Source organism: Lynx rufus, unplaced genomic scaffold (assembly GCF_022079265.1).
Source record: "Lynx rufus isolate CCGP_SWC_20201006 ecotype Redwood Valley unplaced genomic scaffold, mLynRuf1.p SCAF_11, whole genome shotgun sequence".
Lineage (NCBI taxonomy): Eukaryota > Metazoa > Chordata > Mammalia > Carnivora > Felidae > Lynx > Lynx rufus.
Window position 1 is genome coordinate 10430442 of NW_025814825.1, and position 22518 is coordinate 10452959.

Below are 22518 nucleotides of genomic sequence, written 5' to 3' on the forward strand. Positions count from 1 at the left end.
ATTATCAAGTATCATTTTGCTTTGTTCCCAGATGTGATTTAGACTAGTTAGTTTTACTTTGAGGTCAAAATGGAGTCAACTCTGATAAAATTGTGAAACAAGAAGTAACTTCTGAAATCCTTGTTTGAAGTGTCCGTTAAGAATTAAAATACTGTAGGGGCGCCTGTATGGCTCAGTCAGTTTAAGCGTCCACTTCGGTTCAGGTCATGGTCTTGCGGTTTGTGAGTTGGAGCCTGCTTCAGATTCTGTGTCTCCCTCTCTCTCTCTCTGCCCCTCTCTCTCTGCCCCTTCCCCGTTTGTACTCTGTCTCTCTCTCTCAAAAATAAACAAACATTTGGGGAGGGGCAAAGAGAAAGAGAGAATCTCAAGCAGGCTCCACACTAAGTGAGTAGCCTGACATGGGGCTTGATCCCATGACCCTGGAACCAGGACCTGTGCTGAAATCAAGAGTTGGATGCGCAACTGAACTATCCAGGTTCCCCTATGATAAGAGTTTTTAAAGAAAATACAGTAATTTAATATTCTTGAAGTAGAACCCTGACCAGATGACAGTTTTTTGGTTTTTGTTTTTGGAAATACTTGACTGTGATAGAAAATCTTGCCTGCTTTCTAGTTAAAATAATTTGAAATGGTTTACTCTGTTCTCAAATTGCAGTTGCTTTAATTTGTTGGTTAAATGCTTAAAGGTTTGAAATTAGCCTGAAAAGAAAAATAGCCTGACTTAAAATTCCTTACCCCACTATGAATGGAAAATGTGGTGGATTTTCATTATACTGGTTGTTTTGTTTTTATTTGAATTTGAAATTAGAGTAGGATGGTATTTTTGTTCCCCAAAACAAAATTTTTTTAATGTTTTGTAGAGAGAGAGTGTGTGGAGGGCAGGGGCAGAGGGAGAGAGAGAGAGAGAGAGAGCATGGAGCCCAGTGCAGGGCTCAATCCCAAGACCCTGGGATCATGACCTGAGCCAAAAACGAGTCGCATGCTTAACTGACTGAGCCACCCAGGCACCCCTCCCCCAAAATAAATTTTAAAGTAAAATATTTTTCAGTTCTTCCCTACTTATGTGATGAAAGAATTAGTAATTATAAATATAGAGGTAAAAGATTTAATTGTACAAATTATGCCATGCATGTTTTCAGGTTTCTGTTTCTTGTGGAATACCTGACTTCAGGTCAAGAGATGGTATTTATGCTCGCCTTGCAATAGACTTCCCAGACCTTCCAGACCCTCAAGCAATGTTTGATATTGAATATTTCAGAAAAGATCCAAGACCTTTCTTCAAGTTTGCAAAGGTACTATGAAGTCTTCTAGCTGTTCTTTGGTCTTTTTTTGTGAAAACAGATTTTATTCACATTTAGTGTTCTTAAGTTTATCATTCATTGTCTGCTATTTGGGCACTAGGACTGTGGTAGGGTAAGATCACTGAAATAAAGTGATTTCAGTCAGAATTTCCTTCTTCCCAGAATGGGCTATCATTTAATTTTCATTTTAGGACTGGGCTTATGTTTAAAGAAGAAATTATTTCATATTTTTCAAATCTGCACTCTAGTAATGGCCTTTACATTACTCAGACTGTTGTAGAGTTAGTAAACTATATGAAAGTAACATCACTGTTTTGATTTTTAATATTTTTTATGGGTCATAAGCATTGTAATCTCTGTTTAGGTGTGTTTTATAGTAGTCAGGTTTTAACACATGAGGATTTGCCTAAAAAATTTGTGATTAGGGGTGAAGATTCTTAGGTTGCATTTTAGTCATTTGCTTTATTTTGCTCTAGACTCTCTAGGGCTGCACTGTCTAGTTGAGAAGCCACTAGCCACAAAGGGCTCCTGGTACTTAAGTGTATTGAAATGTGATGTAAGTGTGGAAGACATACCAGATTTTGGAAATGTAGTATGGAAAAAATAGAAAATATATCATAACAAATACAGATTATGTGTGGAAGTAATCTTTTGATATATTGTGTCAAAAATTATAATTTCATGCTTTTTAATGTGATTACTAGAAAATTTTGAATTGTGTACATGGCTCACATATTTCTATTGGGTAGTCCTCTTGTAGAGTATAAAGTTTGATAATTACATTATACCATGCCCAGGAGATTTGAGTCATTAAAAAACTTTTTATTTTTTTATTCTATAGTCTTATGGAAAGAAATTGTAAAATTGTTAATCGCTAAACTTCATCATATAAGTTAGGGTCTTCTGTATTATTGACTAGTTTTTCATAAATCTAGAAGTTAAAGGAACCTGTAGTTTAATTAAAGAGTGCTACTTTCAAACCATATGGTCTATTTATTATAACTTGGAAAAGCTCTCATGTTCCAGTGCTAGTGGTACTACTGCATGATTTTGAAGAACAATGAAATATCACTTAATTATAGGTTTCTTGAATTGGACCTAGGACACTCACATTCTAATAGCTCTAGTTGGCAGAAATCAACACTTAGAGGGCCAGCAAGTAACTAGAAATTACTTTGATCTTATATTTGATGATAAAAGTTGATTCACTACTGCATTTATATAATGTTCACTAGACTTTTGCTTTAAATTTTATTCTGAGAGGAAACATGTTGCCCAAACTAACTGGTCAGCTTTTTTCCCTATCTTAAGTATATATTAAGTTGCCTAGTAAAGTAGTAACCTGACACATGGAAAATGTGGTAACTGAGAATAGAAATAGCAAGGGTAAGAAACCTTTGTTGTCTCATATACAGACTGGGTACTCAGTTGTAGCTTAAATTAGCTTTGATATATAAGAATCTGTAGAAATAATTAAGAATTACTCTGATAAAGATACATGGTAGGGACTTTCAAAAATACACTTAATAGAAATCTAGACCATGCATAAGAGAAAATAAGTGAGTTACAGTAAAAATGGCACACTGTTAATGTGTTATAATGTTTTATAATCACTGTGTACATCTTTTGTGCCACCTGGGAGAAAGGTGTGGAGAGGCAGCATTTTTCACTTCTATAAAAGTTTTGAGAATTTGTGTGTATTAGTTAATACAGTGGGAAAAAAGCACTTAATTGATGTAATGGTAAAAGACTGAGTTAATTTGGGTCTAAAAAATGAATAGGAAAAAGCTTAAGGGGAAATAAGTAGGGACAAAGAATGAAAGACATAAAAATGTGGGTGGGGAGTGTATGTAAATATTACACAGTATTTTACTAGATTCTCAAAATACTACATAAATACTCTTAACATAAAATTGTTTACCATTTTTTCTAACTTGGCAGAAAGTTCATAAAATCAGCTTATGATTTTTGTCAGTTATGAGAAAGTGAATTTAATATGAAGCCATGAAGAGAGGAAATATTACTGGTGAAATTTAGACATTTTGGAAGGAAAGAATTTCTACACATGTATGGAGGCATTGGTTGTATATAATTATTGAGAAGAAACATAGATTTCTTTTAGACAAGAAATTCCAAGTAAAAGAGAAGTGTGTTAAAGAGGTTACTGGCCCACTAGAGCAGTTTCTCAACCTATTGACATTTTGGGGTGGGTAATTCTTTGCTGTCAGCTTTCCTATGTATTGTAGGATATGGAGCATCATTCCTGGCCTCCTCCCACTAAGTGCTATTAATAACACTCTCACTCCCAGTCTTGACAATCAAATGCCTCCAGACATTGCCAGATACCCCCTGTATATAATTGCTCTGTGTTTGAGCACAGCTGTATTACAGTGTGTCTGTCTGTCTACCTGTGGTTATCTCTTTGAATTCTTGTATATAGGAATAATTAAGCCCAACGTTAAAGCTGTATAGCTATGTTCTGAACCATTACCCTCCTGCATAGTAAGGGTTTGGAATGATAATGAGTTGTCAAGATTCTCAGGAGTCTAAAATAATTCACTGGTATGGTCAAAATGAATGGTTATATTAAGATTTAAGGTGAAACTGAGGATATGTAAATAACTTTGTTGTTAAAAAGGACTGTGTTCAGAGAGTATAGATGCTATCCTATATTGAATTCAGTGAACATTCTTTACCCTAAAGCAATTAAAAATCAAGAAAAAGTAGAGAAATATGAACTGAATTTTTATGAACTTAATTCCAAACCTGTGTCTTTATATTTATTCAATAAATTATCACTTTATTGATAATGTGCAAACATAAGAGATTCTGTAGTTATAAAGTTAAGGAATCTTAAAACTAGCTCATTATCTAAAAATAATGCAACCCCCCCAAAAAAAAGCCACAGCCCCATTTATCTGAAGACAATTTTAATACCTATGTGTATGTGGGTTGCCTATATATAAATGTAAATATAGTTTTATAGCTGAAATATATATTATATTTTTATTATAAAAATGGGTTATTTTATCTTTATTTTCTATTTAATAAACTTTTTATCTATTAAACTGATATAATGGTCATAACGCTCATCAAGTGATGTACTATAATTCCACAAGAGTACATTTTGAATCCTTCCTGCTTACTTTTGTTGTAAATAATGTTGCTCTGATTGCCCTTTTTGGTATGTTTCCAATGTTCTTAAGGATAAATTCCCGAACGTGAAATTGCTAAGGGTCTTGATATGTTTTGTCTCACTGCTACCTGGAAAGGTGGAATAAGATACACTCCTATTAGAAGGCTGATTTAGGGGGCACTTGGGTGGCTCAGTCGGTTAAACATCCGACTTTGGCTCAGGTCGTGATCTCACATTTTATGAGTTCAAGCCCTGCATCAGGCCCTGTGCTGACAGCTCAGAGCCTAGAGCCTGCTTCAGATTCTGTGTCTCATTCTCTCTCTGCCCCTCCCCCACTTATGCTCTGTCTCTCAAAAATAAATAAATGTAAAAAAAAAATTTTTTTTAAATAAAAAGTAAAAAGGCTGATTTAAGCATGCCCCTGCTCCCTACCCACCCAAAAATCCTCCACGATACTTCATTAGCATTAAAATACTTTTCAAAAAGTGTGTGTGGGGGTGTGGGTTTGTTGTATTTAGGGTTTAAAAATTGCTTCTAACAGTAAAACACATATTTTAGTTGGCTTCCCCCTTCAGTCCTCTCTACCTCTCGTTCTTCAAAGGTTACTACCATCATAAGATGTATTCTTGGGTATCTTTCTAGGAAAAAGAATGAGTAAACTTGTTTTTATATATAGGAGAAGGGCATTATTGTAATTTTCCAACATTTTAAAAATAATTACCAACAGAGTCATGCACCCTTTTCTCTACCTTGCTTTTGTTTGTACTACTTAATATTGGAAATAGTTTCATAAAGGCACTTAACAGATATACCTCATGTTTAAGAAAAGGCTGCATAGTATTAATGGTTGTACCACAATATATTTAATTAGTTCTATTAGTCGTTATCTAGAGTTGTTTTTAAGGCATTTTATTTTTTTTTTTAAATTTTTTTTTCAACGTTTATTTATTTTTGGGACAGAGAGATACAGAGCATGAACGGGGGAGGGGCAGAGAGAGAGGGAGACACAGCATCAGAAACAGGCTCCAGACTCTGAGCCATCAGCCCAGAGCCCGACGCGGGGCTCGAACTCACGGACCGCGAGATCGTGACCTGGCTGAAGTCGGACGCTTAACCGACTGCGCCACCCAGGGGCGCCCCTGGATGAGTGCTTTTCACTACTGACCACGTGTATATCTTTGAATTGCCTGTTTGTTCTTAGCTGTTTTTTCCGATTGGGCTGCTTTTCTGCACTGGTTTGTGGAGAGATCATGGATTCTTGAAGAGTGTTTTTAAGTTAGAAGATGATTGGAATTCCAGCTTGCTGTAATCCCAAAGTTGTGCAAAATGAAGTGTGTTTTTTTTAATGTTTTATTTATTTTTGAGAGAGTGGGGGAGGGGCAGAGAGGGAGACAGAGGGTCTGAAGCTGGCTCTGTGCTGACAGCAGCGAGCGCAATGTGGGGCTCAAATTCACGAATTGTGAGACCATGACCTGAACCGAAGTCAGATGGTCAACTGACTGAGCTGCCCAGGCGCCCCTGAAGTATATATATTTTCTAGGTTTATTTTTGAGACAGAGAGGGAGTGCACACACGCAGGGGAGGGGCAGAGAGAGAGGGAGAGACAGAATCCCAAGTAAGCTTGGCACTGTCAGCTCAGAGCCCAACGTAGGGCTCAAACTAATGAACTGTTAGATCATGACCTGAGCAGAAATCAAGAGTTGGACACCTGACTGAGCCAACCAGGCACCCCAAATTGTATTTACTATTCTTACTAGACTAGCTTGGAATACCTAATAGCAGTGGTGCATATTAGCTTAAAAGAAGTAGGAAACGTGATGTCAAGAGATTGAAAATTAAAAAGGCAGTATGCATTATTGGTTAAGAGCCACACTTAGGTGTCAAAATTGGGTTTGAATGATAGCTCTGCTATGTACTGCCTCTTGTGACATTTGGCAAGTTATTTCTGTGCTTTAGGTTTTTCATCTGCAAAATGGGGATGTATATGTCTACAGTAGAGTCCACAAACCTATTATATGGCTGAGTAGTAAATGTGATTTTCTTTGTGGATGATACAGGAATGCTGTCATTTTTGGTTACCTTTCCAACCCATTAAAATGTAAAAACCGAGTCTTCAGCCTGGTCTGCAGCATTATAATAAATAGTGTGGAGCCTACTTTAAAAAATAGAGGGAATAGGGGATGATAAGGCACAGGAAAGGTCAATCCAGGAAGGTCGAGTCTTAGTACTCTTGTTCCCCAGCATGTGCTGGAGGTAGTCATTTGTTTATATCATGAGTTTGGCATACTGTTCTCATTGTCATTGTTTTAGAGCCTATTTTGTTTGTAGCCTAGCATATTGTAGTATTTGTTGTAAAAACTTTTTTTTTGTACAAATACTTTTAACAGCCATTTCCAGAGAGAACTTAGTAAGCCACTTTGATGTTTAATCCTTTAAATGTACTAAAACAAGGCATCATGGGGAGAAAACAGTGGTTAGTATAGCACAGCACAGTCCAGTGGTTCAAAGCATAATGTAGCTTTCGATTTTCTATGAAACATGGCTTTAATAAGCCCTTCACTTGGTACTTCTTTCTATATGCATTGTCTGTTTCTTACATTGCAAAATTGTCCGTGAAATTCATGAGAAAATTTTGAATGCGAGGCAAAGTTTTTGGATTTTGTATAGTATTTTCAGTTGCTTATGGACATGTACATGGTAGTTTTTATAATGAGATTTGCTTATTATTTTTATGTAACAGGTATCCCTGTAGATGTTTTATTTGAAATGTTAAGTAGATTAACATTTAAAAAGTTCTTAAACTTTTTTGTATAATGTCAGAAGTTGAAAGTTTCCCCACCTCTATTTATAGCTTGTTTGTATTTTTCTTGATGTTTATATGAGCATATACATGTGCATATAAATACCGTTTTTGCTTAATAACAAAACAACAAAAACAAAACTATACACACTGGTGACTAACTTGCTTTTTTTCACATGTCATAGGACCATTTTCCAGGTCAGTACATCTAGACCTCTCACATTCATTTTATTGGCTGCATACTCCACTATTATGGATGTACTATATTTCTACAACCGGTCCTCTATTGACGGACATACGGTTGTGTCTGATTTTTTGCTAGCATTGTAATACGTTAGAGGCTGTAATGAATGGTAAGGAAGTAGGTAGCATTACTACTTTAAAGAAAAAAGTAGAGAAGAAACTTCCTTTGCCATAGTCACTTACTAAATGAAATTTAATAAAAACACTGTCAAAAGTTGAGAGGACCAAAATTGATACTTTTTCTCTGATCTTTTTGCCATGTGTATATCTGAATTCTTTGTTTTTAAAGAAGAAACAGCATTGAAGCATTATTTGGGGGGAAAAACACACACACAAAATCCAGCAACTCAGCATTCATGAGCAACTCTATACTATACCAGTATGTGCCTGTGCAGTGGAAGGAAAACAATTTTGGTAAGGAATTAAAACTTTAGCTTTAAACTTCCAACAGGTTGATATTTATAATGAATGATGAATAAACAACTTTTAATATTGTGTTGACAGTGCCTTTTTTAGTTTTTAAAAGAAGTCACCATACCTTTGATAACTTTAATTTCAACTTAAACTTTTCTTTTTCCTTAAAAAGAGGAAACAACAAAAAACAAACCTGAATTTGCAGCCAACAAAATTTAGATATATTCTCAGGTGTATATTTCTTCTTTTATTAAAATATCTATTAACATTTATTAGAGATGCTTATGGTTGACTTTTTCCTTCAAGGGGCCAAGTTCACTAATTGCTGAGTTTTATACATATTACAACAGCAATCCTTTTATAGGTGTGTGTAGCAACCATCTAGATGCTTTGAGATGCTCATGTACTGTTTTTTAATTTATTTATACATGGGGGCTATCATGGTAGTTTTTGGTTAAACCTAAATGTGACATGTGTGTTATACTTATTTCTTTAATGTAATATTTTTTTCTACCTTTTGTATTATGTAGGAAATATATCCTGGACAGTTCCAACCATCTCTCTGTCACAAATTCATAGCCTTGTCAGATAAGGAAGGAAAACTGCTTCGGAACTATACTCAGAACATAGATACACTGGAACAGGTTGCAGGAATCCAAAGGATAATTCAGTGTCATGGTTCGTAAACTTCAGAATTGCTTTCTGTTATTTAGTTAGTCTTATAGGAAAAAATAGGATTAGAAAGTAGGCTACCATCCAGGAATGGAGATTTATTTAGTCATGTTAACTGATCAATAGTAGATAAATTTTAAAAAGTAGAATGCAAAAAAATGAAACCAGAAGTATTGGCCTTGATACTTAATTGTACAAAACATCAGATCAGTGTTCTATTGTGTTTCAAAAGGAGTAGCCATTGTATTCCATTAAATTCTTCTAAATAACCTTTTTTGGTTACAAAAGTAATACTAGCTATGTAAGGAAAATATGACATCTTTAGGGTATGAAACTATAGGAACAGGGTAGTTAAGCTGTATAAAATTTTGAAATTTAGAAGACTTTTAAAACAAGTAGGAACAGACCATTTTCTTACAAATCTAAACTTTTTGTTTTTTTTAATGTGTTTATTCTGAGAGAGAGGGAGAGAGAAAATCCCAAGCAGGCCCTGCACTGCCGGGGCAGAGCCCAACCTGGGGCGCAGTCCCATGAATCAAATCATGACCTGAGCCGAAATCCAAGAGTCAGACATGGGGTGCCTGGGTGACTCCGTCAGTCCGACTCTTGATTTCCTCTCAGGTCATGATCTTGCAGTTTGTGAGTTTGAGCCCTGCATCTGGCTCAGTGCTGACAGCTCGGATCCTGGAGTCTGCTTCAGATTCTGTGTCTCACTCTCTCTCTGCCCCTCCCCTGCTCATGCTCTGCCTCTCTCTGTCTCAAAAATAAATAAAACATTAAAAAAAAAAAAAGTCAGACGCCTAAACTTACTGAGCCACCCAGGTGCCCCTGAACTGTTTTTAATGTACAGCTATTCGGCTAAGGTCACATAATTGTCATCTTTCAATTCTGCAGAGTTTTAGTTCTGGGGGAGTTGGTTTATTAAAAAGAACAACTTTGGGGTGCCTGCCTGGCTCAGTAGAATGTGTAACTCTTGATCTTGGCGTTCTGAGTTTGAGCCTCATGTTGTGGCTAGAATTCACTTAAAAACATCACACTACTATTTTTTTTTTCAACGTTTATTTATTTTTGGGACAGAGAGAGACAGAGCATGAACGGGGGAGGGCCAGAGAGAGAGGGAGACACAGAATGGGAAACAGGCTCCAGGCTCTGAGCCATCAGCCCAGAGCCCGACGCGGGGCTCGAACTCACGGACCGCGAGATCGTGACCTGGCTGAAGTCGGACGCTTAACCGACTGCGCCACCCAGGCGCCCCTAGAATTCACTTAAAACAACAAAAAAGAATAGCTTTAGGAAGTGTCACTATATCAACATCTCGATAATTGAGGATTGGATTCTGTCTGTATTTAATATATAAGTATTTGAATTATCCCTGAGATTCCCCTGTGGAGTCTTAATTCTCTTTTATACCTTTGTGGTATGTTTTAAGAAATGGAAATATTCCTTTAATAAAGCATGTGTGTATTGGTTGTTTTAGGTTCCTTTGCAACAGCCTCTTGCTTGATTTGTAAATACAAAGTAGACTGTGAAGCTGTACGAGGAGATATTTTTAATCAGGTAATTCATCACCTATACTTGAGGAATTGTGCTTGTTTTTGATCTGTTTCTTCTTTTGCCTCCAAATTCTTTTTTTGCTGAAAGTATCTGGGACAGAAAGATCCAGAAAGAGAGTGTTAACCACTGGGAATTCTGATGTGGAGATATACAAGAAACTTTTAATCCCTTAAGTTGGAAACATTGCTCTATAATGTCTCTAAAATGATGAAATCGGTTCCTTAATATCTAAGTTAAAATAAAATATCTAAGTTAAAATAAAAATGCAAATCGTAAGTGGAGTCTTGCTCTATTAGAATCTCTCCTTACTCTTCCTTTTTAAAAGTGCCTGTTGGATTTTGAATTTTAAATTCTTGGTAATTCTTTAAAACATTAAAAAATTTATTGTAAAAGATGTTTCATGTATGATCACTGCCAAAAAAAATGCAAGAAAATAATGGCAGAGAATAAAAACCATCCAGATATAAATTCTGTGTACTTAGCTGCATATATAATCATACATAGTGAGGGTATCATGTTGTAATGGAATCATTTCTTACATTTTTTAAAGGATTAAGTTGTGTGTGTGTGTGTGTGTGTGTGTGTGTACATATATACAGATGCTGGTTTCTCTTAATCTGCAGTGGACTCTTAAGTATCAAATGTAGGTTCACATGGATACTATAATACCTACATACACCAATAATAACACCATCTTATTCCACTGTATGTTAATAAAGTAATTGACAGTTGACATTGCCATTGAGGTTGTATCCAGTTTTCCCTACTATTTATCCACGGCTTTTCTGTTTTATTTGATTATTTTTTTTCCCTCAGGACTTCTAGCATGTAGCTCTTTCCACAGGTTTCTATACTTCAGTTTGAATTTTTTTTTTTTTATGTGGGAATTCTTTTTTTTTTTTTTAATTAAATTTGCTTTTAATTTTAACTCTGGTATAGTTAACATGTAGTGTTCTGTTAGTTTCAGGTGTACAACATAGTGATTCAACTTCTTTGATCATTTTGAAATGCATTCTTAGTGTGTAAATGTTGACTATTTCTAACTTCAGCTTTCTTTTTTCCTCCCCATCTTAACCAAAATTTGGAACATGTAGGTGGTTCCTCGTTGTCCTAGGTGCCCAGCTGATGAACCACTTGCTATCATGAAGCCAGAGATTGTCTTTTTTGGTGAAAATTTACCAGAGCAGTTTCATAGAGCCATGAAGTATGACAAAGATGAAGTTGATCTCCTTATTGTTATTGGGTCTTCCCTGAAAGTAAGACCAGTAGCACTAATTCCAAGTAAGTTGGTGATGATTTTTAGAGAATACTTCTATATATATTGCCATGGTTTGTGGGGTCTGTACATTGGATCCCAATGATCTTACTCCAGTTTTATTTTTTAGGTGACATTTTTGTTCACAAAGATTGGTTAATATGATACTTTGGTGCAGGGGTTGGGTGGAAGAGTTGTCAAAACAGAAGTAATGTCAAATTCCAACAAGGGAAACAGTTCAACTTTTCAGCGGAATGTGTTCTTAATATGACAAGAGTTAGCTTCAGCTGATTTACATATGTTCAGGAAACGTGTGATCTTAATCTGTGTGTTTTTAGTCTTAATTTGATTATAGTTGTCGATCTTTCAAATTTAGTTGATTTCAGGTACAGTAAGTTCAAATGTATATATAGGTAGATACAAGTGTAAAATACTCACATTAGAGAATTTATTATGATTGGTCTGTTTTTATAAGAATAAGAGTCATGCCTAGTGATTACCATCCTGTGTGGATCAGCTTTGCCCATAAGGGTGTTTGTGTGTATGAAAATGCTCAAATATAATTTAAGTCCCTTTTACCCTCAGGAGTATTTAACATGTGCTCTCATACTATCTCTTTTCTCCCTCTAGCGAGGAAGCAAAAGGGAGAGGAAGATAGAGGGACTAATTCAGTAGCATCAGGTGTGCCCTAAAAGGCGAGGGAGAAGAGAATATCAAACTCTTTAACCAGATAATTAAATTAGACCCTACTTCAGCAGTCACATAGGCACCCAGAGCAAACAGTTGGAAGAAACAAGAGTTCAGCTCTACAGTTCTGCATCTTTTTCCTACTTAAATGTGGTGGCTTTAACTCAAATAGCTGTTAAAGTCTTTGAAAGCAGAATATAGGATAATTTGTAATGAAAACATGAAATTTAATGAATAAGTTCCTTTATTTTTGAGTTATTTTTTTCTCTTTAAAGATAAGGCAGAGAAATTCTTAAAAGCTTTCTGTGGGGCAGTATAATAGTGTGTTGGTGATAGGCAAAGGTAATTTTTTAAAAATGTAAGACACAGGTATATAATGGTGGAAAATTGAATTTTCACACTATATCAGGAGCTATTTCAGTAGAATAACTATCACTATGTGCCAAAAACTCTTCTATGCATTTGACTTATATTCTCACTACAACCTTGTGAAAAAGTATTATTATCCCCATTATATATAGACAAGGAAATTGAGGTACAAAGTAGAAAACTCTGAAAAGATTGCTCAGAGGTAATCAGGTGATGGGAAACAGGACCTGAAATTTTAAAAAGATGCTTAAATGCTCATCTGTTTATTTGACATCTTAATGAATGTGATGGGTTGGTTTAGTAGTGGTGGTGGTTTCTTTTTTGGTATTGGGAGCATGTTAGATTTTTGCATTGCACATTTGTTGTGGCTGTAGTAACTTAGTGCCCTTCCCTTTTTCTAATGCATTTTTCACTTATTTTTAGGTTCCATACCCCATGAAGTGCCTCAGATACTAATAAATAGAGAACCTTTGCCTCATCTGCATTTTGATGTAGAGCTTCTTGGAGACTGTGATGTCATAATTAATGAATTATGTCATAGGTTAGGTGGTGAATATGCCAAACTTTGCTGCAACCCTGTAAAGCTTTCAGAAATTACTGAAAAACCTCCACGAACACAAAAAGAGTTGGCTCATTTGTCAGAGTTGCCACCCACACCTCTTAATATTTCAGAAGACTCAAGTTCACCAGAAAGAACTTCACCACCAGATTCTTCAGTGATTGTTACACTTTTAGACCAAGCAACTAAGAGCAATGTTAATGATCCTGAGGTGTCTGAACCAAGAGATCATATGGAAGAAAAATCACAGGAAGGACAGAATTCTACTAGGAACATTGAAAGTGTTACTGAACAGCTGGGAAGTCCGGATTCGAAGAATGTTGACTCTAATACTGGGGAAAAAAATGAAAGAACTTCAATTGCTGAAACAGTGAGGAAGTGCTGGCCAGCTCGACTTGCAAAGGAGCAGATTAGCAAACGGCTTGATGGTAAGGAAGCACTGTTGAACCATTTTGAAGGTATAATTATTTTAACAAAATATTTGCAAGAAATAAGCAATTTTGGCAGGTTAGGTGATAGTGTATAGCTTTATGTAACAGATGATTGTGTTTAGAGAAAATGTAAGGTTGAGAATTTAAGCGAGAGAAAGGATAAACAGTAGTATCTTACATACACTAAGGGAAGAAATAGTGTGTTTAAAGTGTTCTCTGTACGTCATTTTTCTCCAGGAAATGAGAAGGTAAGCATTGAATTGGTAAGAAAATTGAGAAATATATTGTGCTCTGCCATTGTCTGGTGAGCTTTAGCTGGTAGAAATGATGACAGATTTGGGTGGTTACTGTAGGGTAGCTGCTTTATTTACATACATTATCTGATTTTAATCTCATGAGGTAGGGACTATTACTACTTGTCTCCTGCTGGTGGGGAAACTGTGAAGCCCATAGAGGTTAAGTACCCTGTGTGAGATTGATAATTAGGATATGGAAGAGCCAAATTGGATTCCAGGTCTATCCTCAGAGCATGTCCTCTTAACCAGTAGGCTGTGTTGTCTCAGAACGGGAAACATCTCTGATCCTTCTCCACAGAATATTAGGAATAGCATCTACCCTGTTTTTTGTTTTCATTGAAATATAGTTGGCACAGTATTAGTTTCAGGTGTACCACATAGTGACTATATACCTTATGAAATGCTTACCATGAGAAGTGTAGTCCTGTCTGTCACCATACAAAGTTATTACAACACCCCACCCTCCCTTCCCTTCTGGCAATCACCAGTTGTTTTTATGAGTCTGTTTTGTTTTGTTTTTCAGATTCCATATATAAGTGAAACCATATGGTATTTGTTTTTCTCTTACTTTGCATAATACCCACTAGGTCCATCTGTGTTGCAAATGGCAAGATTTTATTCTTTTTTGTGGCGGAGTAATACTCCTTTGTACATATACAGAACGTTATCCTTTCATGTATAGATGGACATTTAGGTTGCTTCCATATCTTATTGTAAATAAATACTGCAGTGAACACAGGGGTACACATACCTTTTCAAATAGGTGTTTTTGCTTTCTTAAGGAAGATACCCAGAAGTAGAATTGCCAGATTTATTTTTATTTCTGATTTTTCTATTTCTCACTTTTTGAGAAACCTCCATACTGTTTTCCATAGTGGCTGCACCAGTTTACATTCCTACCAGCACTTCATGAGGGTACTCTTTTCTCCAAATTTGTGGCAACACTTATCTTGTCTTTTTGATAATTAGCCATTCTGACAGGTGTTAAGTGATCTCAGTGAAGTTTCAGTTTGCAGTTCTCTGGTTAGTGATGTTTAGCGTCTTCCATGTGTCTGTTGGCCATCTGTATATCGTCTTTTGGAAAATGTCTATTTGGGGCCTATACCCATATTTTTAAGATTTTATTTATTTATTTTTTTTTTTTTTTAATTTTTTTTTCAACGTTTATTCATTTTTGGGACAGAGAGAGACAGAGCATGAACGGGGGAGGGGCAGAGAGAGAGGGAGACACAGAATCGGAAACGGGCTCCAGGCTCCGAGCCATCAGCCCAGAGCCCGACGCGGGGCTCGAATTCGCGAACCGCGAGATCGTGACCTGGCTGAAGTCGGACGCTTAACCGACTGCGCCACCCAGGCGCCCCAAGATTTTATTTTTTAACTAATCTCTACACCCAGTGTGGGGCTGAAACTCACAACCCTGAGATCAAGAGTTGCATGCTCTGCTGACTGAACCAGCCAGGTGCCCCTATTCGTGGCCTCTGCCCATTTTTTAATTGGGTTGGGTGTGTTTGCTGTTGAGCTGTATGTTCTTTATATAATCTGGATATTAACCCCTTATTGGATACATCATTTGCAAGGATCTTCTCCCACTCAGGTTGCCTTTTTGTTTACTGTGCAAATTAATTTTTTTAGTTTGATGTAGTCCCATTTCATTTTTAGATCTTTAGTCAGTTGTGTTTATTTTTGTATGTGGTATGAGAAAGTGGTGGAGTTTCATTCTTTTGCATGTAGCTGTCTCGTTTTCTTAACACCATTGATTGGCTAAACTTTTTCCCCATTGCATATTCTTGCCTTCTTTGTCATACAATAATTGGCCATTTAAGTCTTGAGTTGATTTCTGGGCTCTCTATTCTATTCATAGATTTGTGTGTCTTATTTTTGTGGTAATACCATACTCTTCTGATTACTATAGCTCTGTAGTATACTTTGAAATCAGGGAGCATGATCCCCCTTCCAGTTTTTGTTCTTTCTTGAGATTGCTTTGGCTATTCAGGGTCTTTGTGGTTCCACACACATTTTACGATTATTTGTTGCAGTTCTGTGAAAAGTGCTATTGGTATTTTGATAGGGATTGTATTGAATCTGTAGATTCTTATTGATAATATGGACATTTTAACAATATTAATTCCAGTCCATTAACGTAGGTCTTTAAATTTGTCTTCAGTTTCTTTTCATCAGTGTCTTCCAGTTTTCAGAGTACAGGTCTTTCACCTCCTTGGTTGAACTTATATCTTAGTCATTTAGTCTTTGACGCAGTTGTAAATGGGATTACTTAATTTCCCTTTCTGTTACTTCATTGTTAGCAAATAGTGTATAGAAATACCCTGTTTTGACTCATGGGAACTCTTTACCAAGTAGTAGGGTGAAAGATCCTAATTTAATAAATGTAAAAATACACACACACACACACACACACACACACACACACTAACTTAGATGTAACAATCTTGTACAACTTAAAACATTAAGTCCCATGGGGTAAACTGACATTTTAGGCCAATGTATTGTGAGTTATAATCATTTACCATAAGTGAATTTTAGTTCAGTTGAATAGTAAGCCTTTGTGCCTTTTCCACACCAGGCACACTGTAGTAAGTTCTGAATATACAGTGATCAATCTATTGATGTTTGTGTATAATTATAAAAATAGCTGATTAAACAAAAGTAGGTGATATTAAGAAACATAGATGCTACTTGGAAGGGATTAGGTTATAGAAGGCTTTGAAAAAAACCTAATTTCTGACTTTGGTCTTGAATGGTATGCGGAGAGTTAAAAGTAAAGGACATATGCCAAGAGAAATTAGAAAAAGCATACAAGAATGCTTGTATTTACAAATGTGGCAAGAATCAGAAGTAGAAAAATTGCTGTTCTGTTTAGTCAGGTAAATACTGGTATCATATACAAAGTCTGCTTATGTACTGGAAGAGTTTTGCACTGGAGATTTTGAGTTTTTTGTTTTGTTTTTTTTTTTTTTTGAGAGCATGCACGAGACTGGGAGGAGGAGAGAGACTCCCAAGCAGCTCCACACTGTCAGCTCAGAGTTCTACACGGGGCTCGATCTCATGAACCCATCAGATCTGACCTGAGCCAGAATCAAGAGTTGGACACTTAATGTACTGAGCCACCCAGGCACCCCTTCTTTGAGTATCTTTTTGATAGATGGGTCAAACAGAAAACTCTCTGCCCCAGGAAACAAAAATTAAACCTGGAGCAGTCTCTAGCCTTTTCCCTACCAATTTAGGCCTTAAAAGGTACAGGCTTTGGAATCAGACCCAGTTGTCTCAGATTCACTGTGGGCAAAGTTATTTAATCTGTTTTTCTTCATTTGTAAAATAGGAATAAAATAGCATACACGTTAACATTGTGAAGATTAAAAAAGATAACTGGTGTAGAGTGCAGCTGTTAAATTGCAGCTGTTAAAAAACAAATGACCATGCTAGTCTTTTTTTTTTTTTTAATTTATTTTATTTTGAGACAGCAAGCGGAGGAGGGGCAGAGGGAGAGGGAGGGAGAGAATCCCAAGCAGCCTCCGTGCTATCAGTGCAGAGCCCTATGCAGGGCTGGAACTCATGAGATCATGACCTGAGCCAAAACCAAGAGTTGGGCTCCCATACCACACTAGAGTGAATTTATTTTTGTTTACCATGATTTCTGTTGGTGAGGTCAGATTGAAAAGGAGAAAGGAGGAGCATGTATGAAGCAACCTGAGTCTGTCTTGATGGTTCCCAAGAATAAGAAAAACAGGTATAGGATTCTTGGGTTCAGAAATAATAGATTATTCTGTTCATCATGGGGGATAGAGCAGAATGAAACATTTTTAGAAGCATGGGCCAAAACTATGCACAACCTCGGGACCCCTTAGAAGACATATTAAGAAGTGCCAAATGGGCTTTTCTGTTAGCTAGAATAAAGGTACTCCCTCCTCCAATCATGGAAATTAATACTAGTGGCTTAGAAAACTGACGAATACTTTCTCCCAAAACAGAGGGAAATAATTGGTTTTCACACTGCCAATTTGTGATGTTAGTGGACTGTGAAGTCAGTTTTGTGGGTTCAGATCAGAATTTTTTTTTTTTTTTTTTTCAACGTTTATTTATTTTTGGGACAGAGAGAGACAGAGCATGAACGGGGGAGGGGCAGAGAGAGAGGGAGACACAGAATCGGAAACAGGCTCCAGGCTCTGAGCCATCAGCCCAGAGCCTGACGCGGGGCTCGAACTCACGGACCGCGAGATCGTGACCTGGCTGAAGTCGGACGCTTAACCGACTGCGCCACCCAGGCGCCCCTCAGATCAGAATTCTTATACACATACTAGGTTGTTTCAAAGTGTGAGAACTTGGGTTATGATGGGGTATAAAGTTTGAAAGCTGTTTTGAAGACAAACCTGCGTATACTTGGCAGATGGCATGTCACTTCAGCTATGTTAGTAGCCAGGTTTTTGTGAATTAGTCTGGGATGTGGTGCATTAAATAAATGACATTTATCATGTGTAGAAACAGACTTAAGTTCGAAGTTACTTGTTGTGAATTTAGTGGTAGAAAACATTTCATCATTAATGTTTAAGGTTCCCACCAAGAGGTGCTCTTATCCTGGGACCTATAATAGGAAAAGGGAGGGAATTCTCCTTACCATCACAGGTCACAGCTTACACGGTGAATGCAAATTTGGGAGGGAGTTGAAGAAAGGTTAATGTCCAATGCTAGATCAGCGTTTCTCATACTTTAATGTGTCTAGGACTCTGGTAAAAATAAATACTGGTTCAGTAGGTGAGTGGTGGGGCCTGAGAATTGAACTTCTAATAAACTCTAAGGTGATGCCATTGCCTGCAGACTACACTTTTGAATAGATGGTGAAGCTATTACTGAATTAAAACGTTTAATTTTAGGTTCATAATCTAAAGTTAAATGAAAATAATGCAAGTGCCTTGAAGGCATACGTGCTTTAGAGAAGTTATATTCGGTGAACATGAATTGAGTAATGTAGGCTGGCCTGGATATTTAATATCATGAGATCTGTTCAGAGGAGTTGATTAAGCTTTATTGAACATCGTCCTCTAAATTTATTCATACTTAGCTGATAGAGTTATGAAAATCGCTTAATTTTCTAGATGAGGAAATTGAGGCATAGGCACAGAACTGCCTGAATTCACAAAAGTGGTGGGTGGCAGAACTAAGATTTGCAGTTAAGACTGAGCTCTTTGCTTGTTTTTAAAGACCACTATTGTAGTAGCCTCTAGTAATGATACTCAGGTAAAGGCAGGGCTTGAACGTACAATCAGACCAAGTTAGTCTTAGAAAACTTAGAATCATTTATCATTTCTCTTCTATTACTATATTTCAGGTAATCAGTATCTGTTTTTACCACCAAATCGTTATATTTTCCATGGCGCTGAGGTATATTCAGACTCTGAAGATGACGTGTTATCCTCTAGTTCTTGTGGCAGTAACAGTGATAGTGGAACATGCCAGAGTCCAAGTTTAGAAGAACACTTGGAGGATGAAAGTGAGATTGAAGAATTTTACAACGGTTTGGAAGACGATGCTGATGTTAATGAGAGAGCTGGAGGAACTGGATTTGGAGTTGATGGAGGTGATCAAGAGGCAGTTAATGAAGCTATATCCGTGAAACAGGAAGCAACAGACATTAACTATCCATCAAACAAATCATAATGTAATAGTTGTCCAGGTACAGGAATTGTTCCACCAGCATTAGGAACTTTAGCATGTCAAAAGGAATGTTTACTTGTGAATTCAACAGAGCAAGGAAACCAGAAAGGTGTAATATTTATAGACTGGTAAAATAAGATTTTTTCTTCATGGGTAATTTTTAACTTCTTATTTCTGTACTTGTACACGCAACACTAACTTTTTTTAAAAGAAGGGTACTAAGTATCTTTAATCACCTGTTGGTCAAGACTTTTCTTTTAAAAGTTCATTTGTATGATACATCCGTTATGTATATATAATTTTGTTCTTGCCTAGTGAGTTTCAACATTTTAAAGTTTTCAAAAAGCCATTGGAATGTTAAATTAATGTAAAGGGAACAGCTTATCTAGACCAAAGAATGGTATTTTCACACTTTTATTTGTAACATTGAATAGTCTGAACTCCTCAAATGTCTGTTCTGCTAAACTTTTGATTCTTTATTAGCACAATTACCTATTTTTAAACACTGGCATTTTCCAAAACTTGTGGCAGCTAACTTTTTAAAAATCTCATAACATGCAGTGTGTGTAGAAGGAAGTCAACAATATATGGGAGAGCACTCAGTTGTCTTTGCTTTTTAAAGTAAGACTTGGTGCTAAGAATTTCAGGAATATTGTATTGTTGAAGATGGCTTTTGTACTTCCTGTGGACATGTAGTAATGTCTATATTGGCTCCTAAAACTAATCTGAAAAACAAATAAATGCTTTGGAAATGTTTCAATTGCTTTAGAGACAATAGTGCCTGCCTGGGTACCCTTAGTTTCAAGAATATTTGCCATTGTTGTTTAAATACATATCACTGTGGTAGAGCTTGCATTGATTCTTTCCCACAAGTATTAAACTGCCAAGATGTGAATATGCAGAGCCCTTATGAATCTATAATAATGGTACTTCAACTGGGAAGAGTGTAATATTTTGGACTGCTGCTTTTCTTTTCCACTAATGAGGAGAGCAACAGGCCCCTGATTACAGTTCCAAAGTACTAAGATGTTAATTATAACTCAGCCAGTAAGTACATGTCTCCTGTTGGGAGGATTTGGTGTAATAGACACCAAACTGCTAGCCTAGTATTATGGAGATGAACATGATGTAACTTGTAATAGCAGAATAGTTAATGAAGTTAGTTCCTGTAACATCTTTAAAAGCTTAGCCTGCCTTAAAACTAGAGATCAAACTTTTCTCAGCTGCAGAAGCTTCTAGCCTTTCAAAAAATTCATACTTTATAAAATTGCACAGAGCAATTTATTTTCCAGACCTTCCCCCCACATTATTCCCAAATATAAAGTATTCCTATGTTGCTTTAGTATTTATTACAATTTTAAAAAAGGGTTTGAAATATAGCTGTTCTTTAAGCATAAAATACCCAGCTAGGACCATTACTGCCAGAGAGAGAAATTTTATTGAATGGCCATTTCCCTACCTAAAAGATGTTTCAGTCTGAGTTTATTTGGCTACACTAAAGAATGCAGTATATTTAGTTTTCCATTTGCATGATGTGTGTTTGTGCTATAGATGATATTTTAAATTGAAAAATTTGTTTTAAATTATTTTTACAGTGAAGACTGTTTTCAGCTCTTTTTATATTGTACATAGTCTTTTATGTAATCTACTGGCATATGTTTTGTAGACTGTTGAATGACTGGATATCTTCCTCCAACTTTTGAAATACAAAACCAGTGTTTTATACTTGTACACTGTTTTAAAGTCTATTAAAATTGTCATTTGACTTTTTCCTGTTAACTTACATTGTTCAAGATATAAAGTTTGAAAATCTTACGGAGTTTGTATAGTTTTGAGGGCCATGTTAAGATGCTTTCTTATTCATTCAACTTACAAGAGTCTAGCCAGAACGATACTGAAGCAAACACTGGTAGTGCTGGTTGTAGCAGTTGGTGCATCACCACCAAAAGTTTGAAAACTATTTCAATTCTAGGCCCAGTAGCCTTTGTTAGGTCAAAGGTGGGAGAGAGGCAAGGCAGGGCCTAAGAAGAACTTGACCTATGATGAAAGACTTGACATAGGCTCAGGACTTCGGGATGGGACAGTAGAGAATAGTGGAAATGTAGTGAACTCAAGAGTGTATGTGCTATAAAAGCCAGGTTTTCTGTGAAGCACAGGTAACACAAGTCTTAACATAGGAATGTGTGTACCAAAAATGACTGGAGACTAGTCCATTCAAGTTCTTGAGGGACAAAGTACTAGTCAAGAAGCCAGGAACATGCCTCTTAGAAAAATGTGATGAGTAAAGTCTTGACAGGCAGTTTCCTCCTCTCAGGTCTCCTGCCTTCCTCACCAGCAAACTTTCAAAGTGAATTTTAAAATAGTACTCTTCCCTGGATATGTCCTGTTTGCACTAGAAAAATTACCTGTAAAATCTCCTCCTCAGATGTTATAAAAATATGGAAACAGCGACTTGATTCTACATATGCACAAAATGGGAAGGTAGTTCAGACCTTAAAAGGTGGTTGTGTGGTCATTTCAAGTACTTAAGCTAAGTGCAAGCTAATTTTAAGCCTTGCATTCAATAGTCTCCTTGGTTAATGTGGTATATATTTCACTGGTTGTAATACCCTAATTGACACATGATGGTTTAATTAGCATTGTTCTTCATGGTATCCGAAATAATGGTGTGCCTTCAATCAATGGTGTTTTATATCATCCACCTACTAAGCATTATTTGGGAAGTTTTATTTGAAAGCAGTCTTAAGACTTGTAACCAGAAGGGGAGTGTGTGTATGCACACCATAACCTTTCCTCTCCTCAGAAATGAACAAAGTCTAAATATTTAAGCTAGGATGCTAGCAGAAATAGGGAGAAATGGTCAAGTGGCCTTTTAAGACACACACACACGTAACCTAACTTGGGCATCAGCTCTTAGAACATTTAATTGGCATAAGGAGACCTGTGCGCATAGTGTTATTTTTAAAAAGTACCCCCAGGTAATTCAACAGTATAGCAAGGCTTGAGAAAGGAAAAATAGGGAAGTTCCCTTTTGCATGTAACACTCCATTCCAGGGGGGCTGGCCTCAGAGGGAAGCGGGTAGACTTCTATGAAACAGACTATTCTCAATTTCTCTGGAGAGATAGTTCACCAA

At 36.5% G+C, this 22518-nt stretch overlaps 1 protein-coding gene across 3 annotated transcripts in view; it reads left to right on the forward strand.

The window, feature by feature from the left end:
* Positions 1–21163, forward strand: part of SIRT1 (sirtuin 1) — a 64597-nt gene extending 43434 nt beyond the window's left edge. Inside the window, exons 8-13 of one of the 3 annotated variants that reach the window (XM_047072842.1) lie at positions 1140–1292; positions 8425–8572; positions 10044–10123; positions 11215–11401; positions 12855–13448; positions 19059–21163. In XM_047072842.1, the coding sequence (XP_046928798.1) occupies positions 1140–1292; positions 8425–8572; positions 10044–10123; positions 11215–11401; positions 12855–13448; positions 19059–19387 (1491 nt within the window). In that variant the 3' untranslated portion in view covers positions 19388–21163. Of the gene's footprint in view, positions 1–1139; positions 1293–7775; positions 7895–8424; positions 8573–10043; positions 10124–11214; positions 11402–12854; positions 13449–19058 lie in introns of those variants that run through there. The other 2 variants (XM_047072843.1, XM_047072845.1) reach the window with 2 other exon arrangements.
* Positions 21164–22518: the final 1355 nt, after the last annotated feature.